The sequence below is a fragment of the Asterias amurensis genome, chromosome 9 (genome assembly GCF_032118995.1).
Source record: "Asterias amurensis chromosome 9, ASM3211899v1".
Classification (NCBI taxonomy): domain Eukaryota; kingdom Metazoa; phylum Echinodermata; class Asteroidea; order Forcipulatida; family Asteriidae; genus Asterias; species Asterias amurensis.
Genome location: NC_092656.1, coordinates 7,762,175 through 7,781,164, shown reverse-complemented (window position 1 = coordinate 7,781,164; position 18,990 = coordinate 7,762,175). Strand labels below are relative to the sequence as shown.

The window sequence follows — 18,990 nt, the reverse complement described above, 5'->3', positions numbered from 1 at the left end:
TGTGAGTGTGCGTCCATGCATGGTGCACGTATTGAATGAGATAGGCAAGCAGATTGCGCACGGTAGTCAACGCATTTGGAGTTGTTTGTTTACTGTTGATGGGGATACCTGCTGGGCTCGTGTGTTTACAATGGGGGCGTTCGTTTAGCTTCCCTGGGTCATCCCCAGTCTGCCCCGGTGCGTTCGAATAGCTTTTCATGGGTTCACCCATGGACAGCCCCAGTGCCCTGCTCGTGGAGTGGGTCTCTTGGTGGCTGGCCCCAGGTAAATGACGTCACTACGAGAGCGGTGAGTGGTCGTTCGTTTAGCTCTTGTCGCAGGCTCACCCGAGTAAAATTTGCAACTCGAATCTGACTCGAGTCCAAGTCAAAAGGGGTAGGCGGAGTCACCCCACTCAACTTTATTTATTTGTTAAACATATAAATCGTTAAAAACAATTACTCAACAAATCATTCTATTGCTCAGAAACATTATACTCTAGTATTAATTTATTTATTTATTTCCAGGTGACATTAAGACCGAGGCTTTATGACGAACCGAGAAAAGAAACTAAGTTTAAATACAAATATCATCGTTGGGATAGCGGCGTAGTTTTTTTTTTTTTTTTTGTTTTTTTTTTTTGGGGGGGGGGGCTTTTACGGCAATATTCTATCTGTTTAATGGCAGGTTTAGCGAAAGTCGATGCATGGTCGAAGCGGGTGCCCCTCAGTAACCGTCGACTGAACAAAATGCACCAAAAAGAGTATCAATTAATTAAACACAAAAGATACGCCCGACGGCTTATACTGAAACCCCCATACTGACCACAAGATTTGAATTACTTCCACGTACGAAACCCTGTGCTTCTATTACTATATGATTATCATGGTATTTTTCTTGAAACAAAAATGGGCAAAAAAATCTACAAGATTAGCCGTGTCCAGTGATGGTTGTAGAGAAACGAATGGTATAATACAAAATATTGTTTCAACCTTTTTTTACGAAATCGTGGCACTGTTGTACAGTTCGCTGTGACAAACAGTTGTATTCTATTAATACAAACAATCGTATGACTCCCCTTGTTTTGCAGCTCCAATGATCCTTTAAACGAGATAAGAATCATTCATTAGCTTGTCAAACAAATGTTTTTTATAAATTTTCACAACCTGTCTTTAGCGAGCCACTTCTACCTTTGTTCCCCCCTCCGGCGGCTGGATGTACCTTTTTTCGATATATTTCCAGCCTCGGTATTGTATGTGTAGAGAAGAAAATTTTGCAAGGTGGTATTTTGGGTACGTATTTGAAGTCATGGTGGTAAAGAGTTAACCTGGACGTTACATAAACGAATAGTAAGACTATTCCCAAAATTTGCATTAAGTGAATAATTCACTTAAAAACGTTCACTTCACGCTAGATTTCTGCAACTTACTTTCACACGGTGTGTTGGCGGTGTATGGCGGTGTGTTTATTGAATGAGTGGCCGTGTAAAAATAAGTTTAAAAACTGTTACATGAGTTTATAGGCATTAGTTTTTTCGTGCTTTAGCAAATTGTTGTGCACAAGCAGCTAACGTCCGTCGATGTCAGTTTTTTTTAATAATCGAATTATCGAAAACTCAATATCGAGTATAATCGTTTATTCAGGTTTTACCCTGTCAGGATTCAGGATGAAGCCAACTAAAAAACAGTTCTGAAAAAAAACGAAGACCGACAGTTTATAAAAGGGTTTATATTTACCGAGTTTCATCTTGATTCTCGTGCTCCGTTTTTCCCTTTTTTTTTCCTTTCTACCACAACGAAGAAAAGACGTGATTTTTTTGCCGCTCCTTACTATATGCGAAGAGTAGAGCAGAGAACGTCCGCTCACACCGCATGATTGACACCATGAGGCATGCTCTGGTTTCAATTTCCGGTGCAGTTTGTTTGCGGCTAGAACACCAACTTCACAATTGTTTGAGGTGTGTTGAAGGTGTTTTATGGTGTTTGACGATGTGTTGACGGTTTTTGAAGTGTGCTGACGGTGTTTGAGGTGTGGTGACGCTATTTTAGGTGTGTTGACGGTGTTTTATGGTGTATTGACGGTGTCTTGACGGTGTTTAAGGTGTGTTGACGGTATTTGAGGTGTGTTGACGGTGTTGAATGGTGTCTGGAAGGTGTTTGAGGTGTGTTGACGGTGTTTGAGGTGTGTTGACGGTGTGTAATGGTGTGTTGACGCTGTTTTAGGTGTGTTGACGGTGTTATATGATGTGATGACGGTGGTTGAGGTGTGTTGACGGTGGTTGAGGTGTGTTGACGCTGTTTTAGGTGTGTTGACGGTGTTTTTATGGTGTTTTACGGTGTTTGAGGTGTGTTTACGGTGTTTTAGGTGTGTTGACGCTGTTTTAGGTGTGTTGACGGTGTTATATGGTATGTTGACGGTGTTTAATGTGTGTTGACGGTGGTTGAGGTGTGTTGACCCTACTTGAGGTATGTTGACGGTGTTTTAAGGTGTGTTGACGCTGTTTTAGGTGTGTTGACGGTGTTTAAGGTGTGTTGACGCTGTTTTAGGTGTGTTGACGGTGTTTAAGGTGTGTTGACGGTGTTCTAGGTGTGTTGACGCTGTTTGAGGTATGGTGACGGTGTTTTAAGGTGTGTTGACGCTGTTTTAGGTGTGTTGACGGTGTTTATGGTGTGTTGACGCTGTTTTAGGTGTGTTGACGGTGTTTGAGGTATGTTGACGGTGTTGACGCTGTTTTATGGTGTCTTGAGGGTGTTTATGGTGTGTTGACGCTGTTTTAGGTGTGTTGACGGTGTTTGAGGTATGTTGACGGTGTTGACGGTGTTTTATGGTGTGTTGACGCTGTTTTATGGTGTCTTGACGGTGTTTATGGTGTGTTGACGGTGTTTGAGTCGTGTTGACGCTGTTTTATGGTGTGTTGACGCTGTTTTATGGTGTCTCGACGGTGTTTATGGTTTGTTGACGGTGTTTTATGGTGTGTTGACGGTGTTTGAGGTGTGTTGACGGTGTTTGAGGTGTGTTGACGCTGTTTTATGGTGTCTCGACGGTGTTTATGGTGTGTTGACGGTGTTTGAGTCGTGTTGACGCTGTTTTATGGTATGTTGACGCTGTTTGAGGTATGTTGACGGTGTTTGAGTCGTGTTGACGCTGTTTTATGGTGTGTTGACGGTGTTTTATGGTGTGTTGACGCTGTTTTATGGTGTGTTGACGGTGTTTTATGGTGTCTTGACGGTGTTTAAGGTATGTTGACGGTGTTTGAGGTGTGTTGACGCTGTTTTATGGTGTGTTGACGGTGTTTGAGGTGTGTTGACGGTGTTTGAGGTATGTTGACGGTGTTGACGGTGTTTGAGTCGTGTTGACGGTGTTTTATGGTATGTTGACGGTGTTTGAGGTGTGTTGACGCTGTTTGAGGTATGTTGACGGTGTTTTAGGTGTGTTGACGGTGTTTGAGGTGTGTTGACGCTGTTTTATGGTGTGTTGACGGTGTTTGAGGTGTGTTGACGGTGTTTGAGGTATGTTGACGGAGTTGACGGTGTTTTATGGTGTGTTGACGGTGTTTTATGGTGTCTTGATGGTGTTTATGGTGTGTTGACGGTGTTTGAGTCGTGTTGACGCTGTTTTATGGTGTGTTGACGCTGTTTTATGGTGTCTCGACGGTGTTTATGGTTTGTTGACGGTGTTTGAGTCGTGTTGACGCTGTTTTATGGTGTGTTGACGCTGTTTTATGGTGTGTTGACGGTGTTTAAAGGTGTCTTGACGGTGTTTAAGGTATGTTGACGGTGTTTAAGGTTTGTTGACGGTGTTTGAGGTGTGTTGACGGTGTTTATGGTTTGTTGACGGTGTTTGAGTCGTGTTGACGCTGTTTTATGGTATGTTGACGGTGTTTTATGGTGTCTTGACGGTGTTTGAGGTATGTTGACGGTGTTTAAGGTGTGTTGACGGTGTTTGAGGTGTGTTGACGGTGTTTGAGTCGTGTTGAAGCTGTTTTATGGTATGTTGACGGTGTTTGAGGTATGTTGACGGTGTTTGAGTCGTGTTGACGCTGTTTTATGGTGTGTTGACGCTGTTTTATGGTGTGTTGACGGTGTTTTATGGTGTTTTGACGCTGTTTTATGGTGTGTTGACGGTGTTTAAGGTTTGTTGACGGTGTTTGAGGTGTGTTGACGGTGTTTGAGGTATGTTGACGGTGTTTGAGTCGTGTTGACGCTGTTTTATGGTGTGTTGACGCTGTTTTGTGACGGTTTATGGTGTGTTGACGGTGTTTGAGGTGTGTTGACGGTGTTTGAGGTGTGTTGACGGTGTTTGAGGTATGTTGACGCTGTTTTATGGTGTGTTGACGCTGTTTTATGGTGTGTTGACGGTGTTTGAGGTATGTTGACGGTGTTGACGGTGTTTGAGTCGTGTTGACGGTGTTTGAGGTATGTTGACGCTATTTTATGGTGTGTTGACGGTGTTTAAGGTTTGTTGACGGTGTTTGAGGTGTGTTGACGGTGTTTGAGGTATGTTGACGCTGTTTTATGGTGTGTTGACGGTGTTTGAGGTATGTTGACGGTGTTGACGGTGTTTGAGTCGTGTTGACGGTGTTTTATGGTATGTTTACGGTGTTTGAGGTGTGTTGACGCTGTTTGAGGTATGTTGACGGTGTTTTAGGTGTGTTGACGGTGTTTGAGGTGTGTTGACGCTGTTTTATGGTGTGTTGACGGTGTTTGAGGTATGTTGACGGTGTTGACGGTGTTTTATGGTGTGTTGACGGTGTTTTATGGTGTCTTGACGGTGTTTGAGGTGTGTTGACGGTGTTTTAGGTGTGTTGACGGTGTTTGAGGTGTGTTGACGCTGTTTTATGGTGTGTTGACGGTGTTTGAGGTGTGTTGACGGTGTTTGAGGTATGTTGACGGTGTTTGAGTCGTGTTGACGCTGTTTTATGGTGTGTTGACGCTGTTTTGTGACGGTTTATGGTGTGTTGACGGTGTTTGAGGTGTGTTGACGGTGTTTGAGTCGTGTTGACGCTGTTTTATGGTGTGTTGACGGTGTTTGAGGTATGTTGACGGTGTTGACGGTGTTTTATGGTGTGTTGACGGTGTTTTATGGTGTCTTGACGGTGTTTGAGGTGTGTTGACGGCGTTTTAGGTGTGTTGACGGTGTTTGAGGTGTGTTGACGCTGTTTTATGGTGTCTTGACGGTGTTTATGGTGTGTTAACGGTGTTTGAGTCGTGTTGACGCTGTTTTATGGTGTGTTGACGCTGTTTTATGGTGTCTCGACGGTGTTTATGGTTTGTTGACGGTGTTTGAGTCGTGTTGACGCTGTTTTATGGTATGTTGACGGTGTTTTATGGTGTGTTGACGGTGTTTTATGGTGTCTTGACGGTGTTTAAGGTATGTTGACGGTGTTTGAGGTGTGTTGACGGTGTTTATGGTTTGTTGACGGTGTTTGAGTCGTGTTGACGCTGTTTTATGGTGTCTCGACGGTGTTTATGGTTTGTTGACGGTGTTTGAGTCGTGTTGACGCTGTTTTATGGTATGTTGACGGTGTTTTATGGTGTGTTGACGCTGTTTTATGGTGTCTTGACGGTGTTTATGGTGTGTTAACGGTGTTTGAGTCGTGTTGACGCTGTTTTATGGTGTGTTGACGCTGTTTTATGGTGTCTCGACGGTGTTTATGGTTTGTTGACGGTGTTTGAGTCGTGTTGACGCTGTTTTATGGTATGTTGACGGTGTTTTATGGTGTGTTGACGGTGTTTTATGGTGTCTTGACGGTGTTTAAGGTATGTTGACGGTGTTTGAGGTGTGTTGACGGTGTTTATGGTTTGTTGACGGTGTTTGAGTCGTGTTGACGCTGTTTTATGGTGTCTCGACGGTGTTTATGGTTTGTTGACGGTGTTTGAGTCGTGTTGACGCTGTTTTATGGTATGTTGACGGTGTTTTATGGTGTCTTGACGGTGTTTGAGGTATGTTGACGGTGTTTAAGGTGTGTTGACGGTGTTTGAGGTGTGTTGACGGTGTTTGAGTCGTGTTGACGCTGTTTTATGGTATGTTGACGGTGTTTTATGGTGTGTTGACGGTGTTTGAGGTGTGTTGACGCTGTTTTTAGGTGTGTTGACGGTGTTTGAGGTGTGTTGACGGTGTTTGAGGTATGTTGACGGTGTTGACGGTGTTTGAGTCGTGTTGACGGTGTTTTATGGTATGTTGACGGTGTTTGAGGTGTGTTGACGCTGTTTGAGGTATGTTGACGGTGTTTTAGGTGTGTTGACGGTGTTTGAGGTGTGTTGACGCTGTTTTATGGTGTGTTGACGGTGTTTGAGGTGTGTTGACGGTGTTTGAGGTATGTTGACGGTGTTTACGGTGTTTTATGGTGTGTTGACGGTGTTTGAGGTGTGTTGACGGTGTTTGAGGTATGTTGACGGTGTTGACGGTGTTTTATGGTGTGTTGACGGTGTTTTATGGTGTCTTGACGGTGTTTTATGGTATTTTGACGGTGTTTGAGTCGTGTTGACGCTGTTTTATGGTATGTTGACGGTGTTTTAGGTGTGTTGACGGTGTTTGAGGTGTGTTGACGCTGTTTTATGGTGTGTTGACGGTGTTTGAGGTGTGTTGACGGTGTTTGAGGTATGTTGACGGTGTTGACGGTGTTTTATGGTGTGTTGACGGTGTTTTATGGTGTCTTGACGGTGTTTTATGGTATTTTGACGGTGTTTGAGGTATGTTGACGGTGTTTGAGGTATGTTGACGGTGTTTTAAGGTGTGTTGACGCTGTTTTAGGTGTGTTGACGGTGTTTTATGGTATGTTGACGGTGTTTGAGGTATGTTGACGGTGTTTGAGTCGTGTTGACGCTGTTTTATGGTGTGTTGACGGTGTTTGAGGTATGTTGACGGTGTTTTATGGTGTGTTGACGGTGTTTTAGGTGTGTCGACGCTGTTTTAGGTTCGTTGACGGTGTTTTATGGTGTCTTGACGGTGGTTTATGGCGTGTTGAGGGTGTTTTATGGTATAGTGACGGTGTTAGAGGTGTGATGACGGTGTTTTAGGTGTGTTGACGCTGTTCTAGGTTTGTTGACGGTGTTTGAGGTGTGATGACGGTGTTTTATGGTGTGTTGACGGTGGATGAGGTGTGTTGACGGTGTTTTATGGTGTGTTGACGGTGTTTAGGTTTGTTGACGGTGTTTTAGGTTTGTTGACGGTGTTTTATGGTGTGTTGACGGTGTTATATCGTGTGTTGACGGTGGTTGAGGTGTGTTTACTGTGTTTTATGGTGTGCTGACGGTTTATAATAATTTGTAAATGACATTCAGTGTGATAGAGATTAGTATTTTTAATCCGGTGATAGTTTCCTTTAAATTTTTCACTGTGCTAAATAATTTATTTATGGGGTGTCGTGGCCGAGCGGTTAAGAGCACCGAATTCAAGCTCTGCTGATTCTGTTCAGCAGTGTGTGGGTTCGAATCCCGGTCGTGACACTTGTGTCCCTGAGCAAGACACTTAACTTTTATTGCTTCTCTCCACCCAGGGGTAAATGGGGACCTGTGAGGGCAGAGATGGTTCTTGTGATTGATTTAGCCGAGTAGCGCATTTGTTGCACGAGGCTGTATACTCCCCAGGGAGCTGATATGGTTTAAGGAGTGAATTAAGGCCCAGTGACCAGGGGTAATAATTTGAAGCGCTTTGAGACACCCATTTGGGAGTGAAAAAGCGCTATATAAACTCAAATATTATTTACAAGAAAATGGAATGTTAAATGTTACAAAATGGTGGATTGCAACCCAGTCAGGATTTGCTGTTTTGGTAGTTTGTGGACATATTTCTGTGTGTAAAAAACACCTTGTACCGCTCATGTACCGCTTATGCTCTAGGTCACTTATCCGCTCTCCGGTGGGTGATCGGCTGAGGGCGCAATACACTTTTGATGTATCTCACCAACAAGGGCAAATAATGCAGACGTCCGAAAGTGCCGCTGCAAAGTCTCACATCGGCCAATCAAAAACACATTTCCTATATAAAATCACTGGTTCTGAAAAACAAGTACCTGTCTTTGTCCTCTTGCCGTGCACAACTCTCGGCAATTATGATCTAATCAGCGAGGGTGCTGTCTTGTGACGTCACATGCAATGGGTTCTGTTTCGCTCAAGATGAAGATGGGGTCTTGTTAGTTTTACCTGTTCAAAGGAGCATACCTCGAAAGTTGAATGGCTGCCAAAACATACACAATTTTCGTTTTTTTAATTGTCAGCAAAATACATTATTTTCAAGCTTATTGGAATGAAATAACTTTTTGCAATATTGGCCATCAACTTTGATAATAGGGATTTAGTATATATAAGTGAACCCCGATAATCGGGCTTAGAGTCCCGTTGGTTAGATTCCGAACGATGTCGAGTGTCAACAAGAGGGCGAAACAAAAACAAACACAAACTTTGGTCGGTACTTTGGCCAGTGATGTAGTGGCTCTGTGTACGTTAACCACGCTCTCGATATACACCAACTTTGGCCCGCACTTTGGGCAGAGGTTCGGTGACACTAGGGAAGGTGAACTACGCTCTTATTACTCAGCGACGTCCTTGTTTGGTCCACTGATAAACATTTCGGCGATTTATAAGAGACATTGAATTATGTCTTCTTAAAAGCCATCTTGTTTGGTGAGGAAGTTCTGTCAAAAAAGGAGACCGAGTCTCGCTTGGAATGGATCTATAGGTGTGCTTATAGCAATTAAATTGCAAATACCCAACAGAGTAAGTCACCGTGTCGTGAAGGTAGCGTTGGGAAGTTAACTTTGCTTTGAGCGCCAGTTTGGGCATAGGAAACCTTTCCTGCAAAATCGCGAGTTGATTGATTTCGGGGTGGGTTTTTGAAGTGTGGAATAACAAGTTTCATCGGACCGGAGCAGTGGAAGTGTTGATTTCGGAGTGAAATCTACAAGTTGAACCGGGCGGAACGATTATGGCGTGGTCACGGTATCTACGAATAAAACAACAGTGGATCAAGGAGTTTCTAGCCGAGTTTCTGGGAACTTTTCTGCTAATGGTAAGGGCGAATAGAAGACTGGAATAATTTTCATTTTCGTGTCAAGACTCGCTGATTGCTTGTGTTTCAATAACTCAGGTTGGCTCCATGCCTTTCAACTGTGAACCCCAATCGCATTCCCCCCCCCTTCAGCACTTTAAGATATTGCCACTGTCGCAGTGCGGTTTTTCAATATAATAGGAAACTTGTTCATTTTCTATATCGAGTAAAACAAAAAAGGAATCCACACACGAATCACCGGGAACATTTTTGATGATGGCAAGCAATTATAATGTGCAGAAGGAAAGTGCCCCTGGTTCGAGCCCGGACCGGCCTTGCATGTGGATTTGGTTTTCAGACCCCATACGTGGCTGCGTGGGTTTTACCTAAAGTGCGTTTCCTCTCACGATATGACTTCTCCACAACAAGTTTGTGTCATGTTTTCTTTTTTGCCCCCGACATTATAAATCACATTCAAATATGAAGAACTTCCATGACAATAAGAACCTTTTACTGGGTGTTTTCACATTCTGTTTATTTTTTTAAATTTTTTTTATTGTATAAAATGTTGTTTTCGTTAATAAATTGTAGTCCTACACGTTTTGACTTTCAAGTTTACTAAATGCACCTTGCCCCTCTCTAGTTCGTTGAGTGTGGACAATATAAACAAGTGCCTTATCTAACGTTATACCACCATATCTGATGAGGGGTATGTGCCCCTCCCCCAAAGCTGACCCTGACCATATAAAAGGGTCATATCGATGTTTGGAGCGCCATATGGTACGGTAGTCAATAGCAGCAATTGTGTAAAAGCAGTCGTCAACAACTCTAAATTTTGAAGAAAAAAAAAATGAATGAAATGATTGTTGGTATAATAACCCCGATGGTCGATGGAAGTTACGTATATAAGAAGATGTCAAAGACCAGTATTCTGACTTGGTGTATCCCAGAATAATCACGCATAAACTAACAAACCTGTGAGAATTTGTGCTCAATCGGTCATCGAAGTTGCAAGAGAATCATAGAAAAAAACACCCTTGTTGCACTTTTGTGTGCTTTCAGAATGCAAAAGTATTTGAGTGAAAAAAAAACTCTTTCTAAAAAAACTATTACTTCAGAGGGAGTTCTCACAATGTTTTTATCAACATATCTCCATCGCTTGTTACCATTCAAGTACAACTTCACTATTTTGAGTAATTTACCAACAATGTCCGGTGCCTTTAAAGCCGGGTTTTGGCCTTAATCAGACTATTTGGTACCGTTAGGATTTGCAAAATGAGACCTCATCTGGGTTTCTCCCTCGTAATATTTTGTGTGTGTGTGTGTGAGTGGCACCCAACTGCTGAAACGCTCAGAAAAAAAGGTATCTGATTTTTTTTTTACAATGACAGCTGCTCCCTTCGTTTCTTTGGGGTTTTTAGAATAAAGGGAATGTGTCCGTTTGGTAATCACTCTTTAAACTTAATGCGATAAAAACTGTTTGATAAGAGTCAACATTATAACTTTCAAATATTATATAAAGCATTCGCAGAAACATTCCACTTCTAAGTAATGCGGTTTTGTTAAAAAATATACCAGCATATGCTTTCAAGTGTGGAGTGTTTCCTAGATTGTGTTTCCTATATTGGCAGAATTATTCTACTGCCTGGACATAATTCCCTCCGGTTTTGCGGCGCTATCTAAAAAACGCGACCATCTTTCGAAATGAATTATTATTTTCAAGGTACTTTATTGTACACATCTAAGTTAATACAGGATTTGCACTATCGAAAAGTTTTCAAAAAACAATACTTAACATACACTTTATTGCGTGGGCCATCGAAATACTCAATTATACTCAATTATATTAACGTATTTGAGAGCTCAAGAACAGAGGATACAGTGTACACATTTTACAAATTATTTGGTGTTGTTGAAATCCAACTTGAGGGATCTTGGATGACATAGGCCCTGAACTAAAGACAGCAAAAAAAGTAACGCAGCTGAAGGCACCTACTATGTATGTTTGTTTTGATGTAGGCCTAATGCCTATCTTGTACATGTTGACTTGTGATTCTCATTGCAAGGGCTTCCACTCAACAAATCAAGTCACCAACCACCCATCCGACGATTGTTCATTCCTGTACAATATTTGCAATTTACCGTTTACATAGATGATAACTATTGATAGCGTTGTTATATCACGACCTGTATAAACCATAAACAGTGCAGGGGCATACCACACTATCGGAGGTCATCAAGATCTAAATATTTCTGTAAGTCGGGATTACGGGTGCGCACCGTTACATCAGAAATCGGGAGCAAACCGAGTGTCGAGCTCTTTGTTTGTATAGGCCATCGAAATACTCAATTCTAGACAGATTTTGAGAGCCCAAAGCAAAGGGGTACATTGTATGTTGTCCAAATTGTGACCTGGGGGTTGTTGACTTCCAACTTGAGGTATTTTGATGATATAGGCCCTGTTCTTACATTTGCCGGGAGATAGCAACATTTTTTCAAGAATGATGCTCGGACGTTTTGAAATAAACTGGTTTTAGGGGTGTTTTTGTTTGGACGATCAAAAACTCGACGGGCAAGTGACTCGCCATAAATGGAGCAGAGTATTAACGCTCAAGAGTCAATTATTACTAGTGCCTTTAGTGTAAAAAACTGTTTTTCGTGTATTTTTTTAATATTCAGCATTTTGCACTGTATGCTATGGGAGTATAGTAATTTTGGTCGGTGCACCATAATATAGAGATAGGTTCACTGTCGGTGAACTCAACCTGTTCAACCTTTGCTCCTTGTGTTTACGCCGTAGTTCAGACCCTGGATGGTATAATAATCAGAATTGATTGAAAACCAATTCCTACATGCATCTCCCCATGGTTAATGTTCACAATTTACTAAGGTTCCTTAGTTTTATCCTTATCAAGGGTTGCTTTTAGCCTTATTTAGGGCGAACTTTCGCATTAATGTGTTCGTTTAAAATATATAAGCAACACGATATATGTTCAATATGATTGATAGCCACGTTGCTTGCTCCGCGAAGCAAGCATACAACAACAAAACAACACGCTGAGAGAACCATGTAGTACTTCTCCCGAGATCCCGAGACGTATAATTTTTGGCACATTGTTCGAGGGAGGGGGTGGGCTGGGCCACGTGAACCCGGCCCTCTACACAAACGCCACTTTTTGCAACATGTTTTAATGCTGATCTTACTATATTTGAAAAACAGTTATTTGGAGATGGCAACGTAGCCCAGAGCGTACTAAGCGGGAAAGAGTACGGGGAGTTTCTCTCTATTAACCTAGGATGGTTTGTTGCAGTCACAATGGGTGTATATGCATCGGCAGGAGTTTCAGGTATGACCCTCTCTGTTGTTGTTTTTAACGAATTCCCTGTCATTTCATTTTGTTATTTCAATTATTGACTCTGGTTGTGACGCCATCAAGGAATCTCATAAAAGCGAACTTATCTACCAGCCAAGAACCGAATGGAGAGAAGTTTTAGTTGTAAATGTGGGAAGAAAACCCAAGAAAATTATTCAAGGGAAAATCGCGCAGTCATGCAGGGACTGAAAACTCAACCACAAAGTTCCCTCGGTCGAACCGGGGTCCCAGAGGTTGAAGGTGAAGCAAGACACACCACTACACCAACAGCCCTATAGCCACCATAGAACACTCGGCCACGACACCCCATGAATCTGACTGTTGGGCCAGTGAGTAATTTCCTTCCATTTGTTTAGGTGTGTCCCCCCCCCCCACCCCCTCTTTTCGTTTGGGGTTGTCAGATTGGTGAAAACAATCTTGGAACATGTTAAATTAGAATCATACGAAGGGAACTCGTGTACTGCATCTGATGAGTGACTTTTATGTTTGCAATTATACAACGATTCGTAATGAGTAAAGATGTTATGTTAAAGGAACACGTTGCCTTGGATCAGACGAGTTGGTCAAAACAAAAGCGTTTGTAACCGTTTTTTATAAAATGCATATGGTTGGAAAGATGTTTTAAAAGTAGAATACAATGATCCACACAAGTTTGCCTCGAAATTGCGTGGTTTTCCTTCTACTGTGCAAACTAACATGGTCGGCCATTTATGGGAGTCAAAATTTTGACCCCCATAAATGGCCGACGTGTTAGTCGACGAGGTAAAAGGAAAACCACGCAATTTCGAGGCATGTTTGTGTGGATCATTGTATTCTACTTTTACAACATCTTTCTACCCATATGCATTTTATAAAAAACGGTTACAAACGCTTTTCAAAGACCAACTCGACCGATCCAAGGCAACGTGTTCCTTTAATGTGCATAATTAGCAACTTCTGCGGCTATTTTGTTGCCAGTGCTGCTCGTAGCCAAACGAGATGGTTAGAGCAAAGAGTAAGGAGTGAGTATGGTTCCTTATGAGAATGGACAATAATAATGAAAACGCACCTTGATATACCAAGTTAACTTGAAAATGGTATAAGTGCTCCTATAAAATGTATTAACTACTACTTTGAATGTTAGAAAAACTGAACCTTAAATTGTTTTCTGTTGATTGTAACCCATCCAGGAGGACACATCAACCCTGCTGTCTCACTGGCCCTCGCTGTAGTCGGTAAATTCAGCTGGAAGAAAGTTCCACACTACATCGTGGCACAAATGTTGGGCTCATTCGCAGCTTCAGCTGCTCTCTATGGCGTTTATCTGGGTAAGCACTGACATTATCTGACGTCACACTTTCGAGGATCGTGGACAACGCCAGAGAGTGACCTCCAGCCTGCTCGAGTCAGTTCCCGCCCTTAATCACTTTTCACCCGAATTCAGTTTACATTTTATTTAATGAATCTAAATTATGAACTTTTAATCGTTGTGTTTAATTATTTAATATTTACACTGCGAAACCGCAGAATTGTTTGTATCCCGTTGCCATCTATGAAATGATGTTCTTGTCCCCCTTTTTCGATTCTCTTATAAATAGACGCATTGAATGATTTCGATGGTGGTGTCAGACAGGTACTGGGCGAGAACGGTACAGCCGGTATATGGGCGACCTACCCGAAGCCTTTCCTCAGTTTACAGACGGGTCTTGGTGATCAGGTATAGTTTAATGCTTTATTACAGCATCGTAAACAACTGGAGTTTTGGTAAACGTAAAACGACCCTGATTTGTCACATAGTTATTTACGGTCAACCCCACCCAGTCTTTAGCGCGATGTAAATCATTCTTCTGGTGACTTTGCTATGGTGGCCCTACTTGGTGTCTAATCAAACTGAACTATACTGTTTACATACAAACGGGATTTGAGGCATTGCTTGGCGATGTGGGGTTCCATAAACAACTTTGTGCACGGGAGTCAACTGCATTAGACTTTACACCAGCCTGTTAGTGTTAGGTCACACATAGACATGCCCTGTGGACAGATTTGGTGTTATGTACAAACATTATATACATTGCTCTATCTGCGAATTTCTTGGACCATAAACATAAAACTTTATAATTGATGCGAGGTAAACATAGCCTCGAAGTGTGACGTCACATGTTCAGGCTGAGTCAGTTCCCTTTCTCAAAAATGAAGCCCAACCACTAGAGTTCACTGTTCATGATTCAGTCATCGATATAAAGTTTGTTTATGAGTTGATTACATTACGAACCAACCACCGAAGAGTTGATCCTAGATGAACGAAAGTTTACAAGCGCCCGAAACTGTGGCAGAAGGTACCAATCAAGTGGTGTAAAAAAATGCTTTCAGCCCATGTTACTTTACTGTATGACGGGGTACACACATTGGGGGACCAAATCACCTATGACAGGTACTTAAAATACACACTAAAAACTTGTCCACGTTCATTTTTCTATCCTTTTTTTCACCTGGGCTCATCGTTGAATTGGCAACTGTAGTCTTATGGATATTAAAATGTGGTGGTGGGTGGTGTATGAAGACCCACAAATCAACACCGAGAACGTCCGGTCCAAATGGGATATTTTTGAAATGTTAGGTAGAGCAGCAGACTTACCAGGTATATCAATTTGTTCTCGGTCATGAGCACATAATTGCTGAAAACTGCGTAGAGACATTGACGTCTAACTAATAAAATAACAATACAAAAAGTTATCGAATAAGGGGTCGTTTAACATGGGCGGGGTTGTCTACCCTTTGGAATCCAGGATTTTAAGGAATACGGCGCAGATTTCACAAATTAATAAAACTTTTCGTAAGACACATTGTGCGAGATCACACTTTACTTTTAGCAACTGCGATCGATTTTGCAGTTCAGATCAATCTTAGCTCTTTGTGAACTCAGCCCCAGGTTGATTGACAGAGTAGGGGTCCTTGCTTCGCTTTCGTGTACACAAACTAATGAGGAATTAAAAACTAAGCTCAAACAATAAATTGACAAGGAGAAAACCTTGATTTACGGGATTTAAGAGCTTAACGGGAGCGCCCTTGTGGGTTATACTATTTAGACACTGGAACAATGGACCCAAAAGGGAATTTTTGTGTGCAACCTGGAGCCCACAAGGGAATATTGACAGAAAATTGACGTGGGCTGAATGATGAAGATTCAAAAGAGGGCGCTGTTAGAAGAAGTTTGTACACAGTTCGCCGCATGGATTTGGGTAAAGGGGGGGGGGGGGGGTAGGGGCAGAATCTCCAAGGGACAGAGTCGCCTGTCACACACCGGATACCAGCTTTGCTTGAAATGGGTGTGTGCCGGGGGGGGGGTATAATGATGGTGCTGGTCAACTTCTTGCTAAATCTTGATAACAAAGTTTGATTTGAAAGTTAAAAAGCTTTCAAAGTTGCCATTTGGATGTTAACAATAGTATCAAAAATTGATTATAAATTAGTCTAAATGTAAAATTATTATTTTGTTCAACTAGATTCTCGGCACCGGTTTGCTTGTGTGCTGCGTCTTGGCCGTCACTGATAAACGCAACGACGGAGCACCGAAGGGTATGACGGCCTTGATGGTGGGGTTATCGGTGCTAGGCATCGGCTTGGCATTCGGGTACAACTGCGGCTACGCCATCAACCCGGCCCGTGACTTGGCACCGAGGCTGTTCACGTACATCGCTGGATGGGGGGTGGAGGTTTGGGTGTAAGTCAACCGTCATGTTGTTGTCTTTGTTTATCGTCTTTTTCCATGCCACAGACGAGGGCATTTTGTTCTAAGGCGAACCCTTATGGGAGTATCTCACTAAAATGTAGGTTATCCTGAAGCAAAAAGCAAGAAGTAATTACGTTCAAAAATATCCTTCAAAAAAAAATGTCAAAGTTTCTCTCAGCCTTTTCAATCAAATCAGAGAAAGTAAAAATGATTACTGACAGGCTAAACTTTTCCTATCGGTAAATTTAATTAAAAAAAAAACTGTAATCATTCTCAAAAAGCAATTACATCAGTTTTACCTTTTCAACGGGTTGGTTAGAATTAGATAAGCACTTTGAACTTGTTAACATGAAATCTAACATTGTATTGTTTTTCGCCATAGTTTTCAAATACTTATTTGATATATCAAACCCTCTCTCTTTACGATTTTTGTCCATGTATGTGTGTCATTTACAACGTTGGTTATTTATTTGTTAAAATGTTTCAGACCCAATGGAATACATTGGTGGTGGGTTCCTATAGTTGGGCCCTGCCTCGGGGCAATAGCGGGCGCTATGACGTACATTCTCTGTGTGGAACTCCATCATACACCAGAGGATGAAATACCGATGACTGAGCTGGACGAAGATTATGGTAAATCTATTATTTTTTCCCTTTGAAATAAAGCCTCATATTCATTGGCTTTATATTGTTTTCACGCATCCGTCAATTGGGTGTATGCCGTTTGTGAGTGCACTGTTTTGTTTGGCTCATAGACCTTACCGCAAATAATCGAGGTTCATGCTGGTCTCAGTAGTGGTCAAGTTTGAATGCTAGTTAGCGCATGCGCAATGTGTTTGGAGATATACAGAAACACCGTATCAACGATGCGTTCAATTTTGTAGTCTGTGTCTGGTCCCTCTGCTGTGCATGCCCTCTCATACCCAATTCAGCCCATCTCCGGAGGTGGGTTAGTATTGGTTCCAAGACCATTGGTGTTGCGCGGTCATACACACTCAACGTTCCGATCTATGCTAGGCAAAAAGAGACACGATTGTTACTGTAATGAACGAACGTAGCGGGCTTTCTGTTTTCTGATTTCTGGATCTTGGTGAGATTGCACGTTGTACATCGAGGACAACTTAACTGCATTCAATTATGAACTAAAGCTTGGATCAGAAATCATTCTTGCAACTATTCAAAAAAATCGTTTTGATCGATGCTGGTAATGAACCACTTATTGATGACGAGTAAGGATTTATCTATTGTTGGTCTTTGTAGCATCCATTTCACACTCGGGTTTTTCTCAGGTTTGGCTACATTGATTAAGTTTATAATGAGGCATCATTGGTTTCATTACAAGATGTAAGATAAACCCAATCACCAAGTTGATCATAAAATGCTGAACAATGTGAACAACACTTCCAGGCGTGTTGCTTTACAACCAATTAAGTAGTTATAAGACTTTCAGGTGTGGAAATTAAAATTTTCCTTAAAATCTTAAAATAGCTTATCGGTGCTCATGTAATTATGTTCCTGTTTATAACTACAGCTATGTCAAACGTCTCGATGAAGCAGAGGGACAGCGAGGTCGCGTACAACAACCCGATGTAACTGAAGACATCGGCGACGGTACGTGGGCGTGTACAAGTGGTGTTATCTATCACACCCGGAGTGTTAAACAAGTGTATTGGCAGTGTACAATTTCTATAACGTATAATAAACTAGATTGTACTTTATTATAAAAATGGTATAGTGTAGATATAGACCTTTCTTGTGCTAACTTTATTATCGAAACTGTGTTGTGTGTTTAGGAATTTCGGACCCATGAAGTGCAGGCACAGGACATCTTTGGTCATAGACCAGTCTTCTCACTCGGTGTATCCCAGCATAATTTTTGCATTTGACTCAACATTTAAAGAAACAACACCATTGTGTGCTTTCAGATGCATTTAAAATAATACAAGACTTTAGCCCTGAAGCATTTTAATATTATTTAGTAAGAAACTACCTCTTTCTCAAAAACTGCGTTACTTCAGAGGTAACAGTTTCTCTCGATTATATTATACTGTTAACAGCTCTCCATTGCTCGTTATCAAGTATTTAAGTTTTGATGCTAACAAATATTTTGAATAATTACCATTAGTATCCAGTGCCTTTGAACTATACTTATGATGTACTCAAGCTTTTAAGTTAGTGTATAATAATACGACGAGGGCGATTATTAATGAAAGTCAGAGTCGTGTTATTAATGAATTTATACAAAAGGTCAGGATAACTTTTGTTTTTACATCCGTAAGTTTCTTTCACGCCTAAAGCAAGCGAAGGTCTATCAGGATCTGTCTTATACGTGATTGTCAATGTTTGTTCTTGAGCCCGAACATTAAGTGTTAAATCTTTTTTTTTTTGCAGGCAGGTTATGTATCTCAAATAGTTCATAAGTAGTAATGATATTTCAGAAAGTCTTGCAATCATTTACTAAACTTCAGAGTTTTTGTTGTTTTTACTTTTTATGAATCTAGTTTGAAGTTACCAGAATTAAAGGGTTTTAGCTTTAAATGTAACTAAAACATTCATAGATTCTCAGAAACTTTCTTATTACGTTAAACTTGGTTTGCGTGAACGTTTGAGAGGGGGGGGGGGGGGGGCTTAGCCACCGTGGCCCGGGGCACTTGCCCCCCTTCACTCTATCTGGATTAGGATGCTCCTGTGCCCACCCCACCCCAATTGAATAGTACTGGCTAACGCTGCAGATAGAAGCCCCTCCCACCCCCTTTTTATGGGGGGGGGGGGGGTGAGGTCATCAAATTACTATGGATGTGTTTACACATCTATTGTATAATACAATTTGTGTAATGAATAATTTATAGGTAGATGATCGATGTATGTAAACCAACATTAATCTGATGACTGGGAATAATAATGCAAATATTTTTGAATTTCGAACGTAGTTTTTTTTTT

The 18,990-nt window shown here is 41.6% G+C and overlaps 1 protein-coding gene across 1 annotated transcript; it reads left to right on the top strand.

Moving 5' to 3' along the window:
- Window positions 1–8,463: 8,463 nt before the first annotated feature.
- Window positions 8,464–18,939, top strand: LOC139941773 (aquaporin-9-like). Its single transcript, XM_071938388.1, has 7 exons — window positions 8,464–8,988; window positions 12,188–12,314; window positions 13,511–13,648; window positions 13,919–14,037; window positions 15,824–16,041; window positions 16,538–16,683; window positions 17,582–18,939. The coding sequence occupies exons 1-7, from the start codon at window positions 8,905–8,907 to the stop codon at window positions 17,641–17,643; spliced, it is 894 nt and encodes a 297-aa protein (XP_071794489.1). The 5' UTR covers window positions 8,464–8,904; the 3' UTR covers window positions 17,644–18,939.
- Window positions 18,940–18,990: the final 51 nt, after the last annotated feature.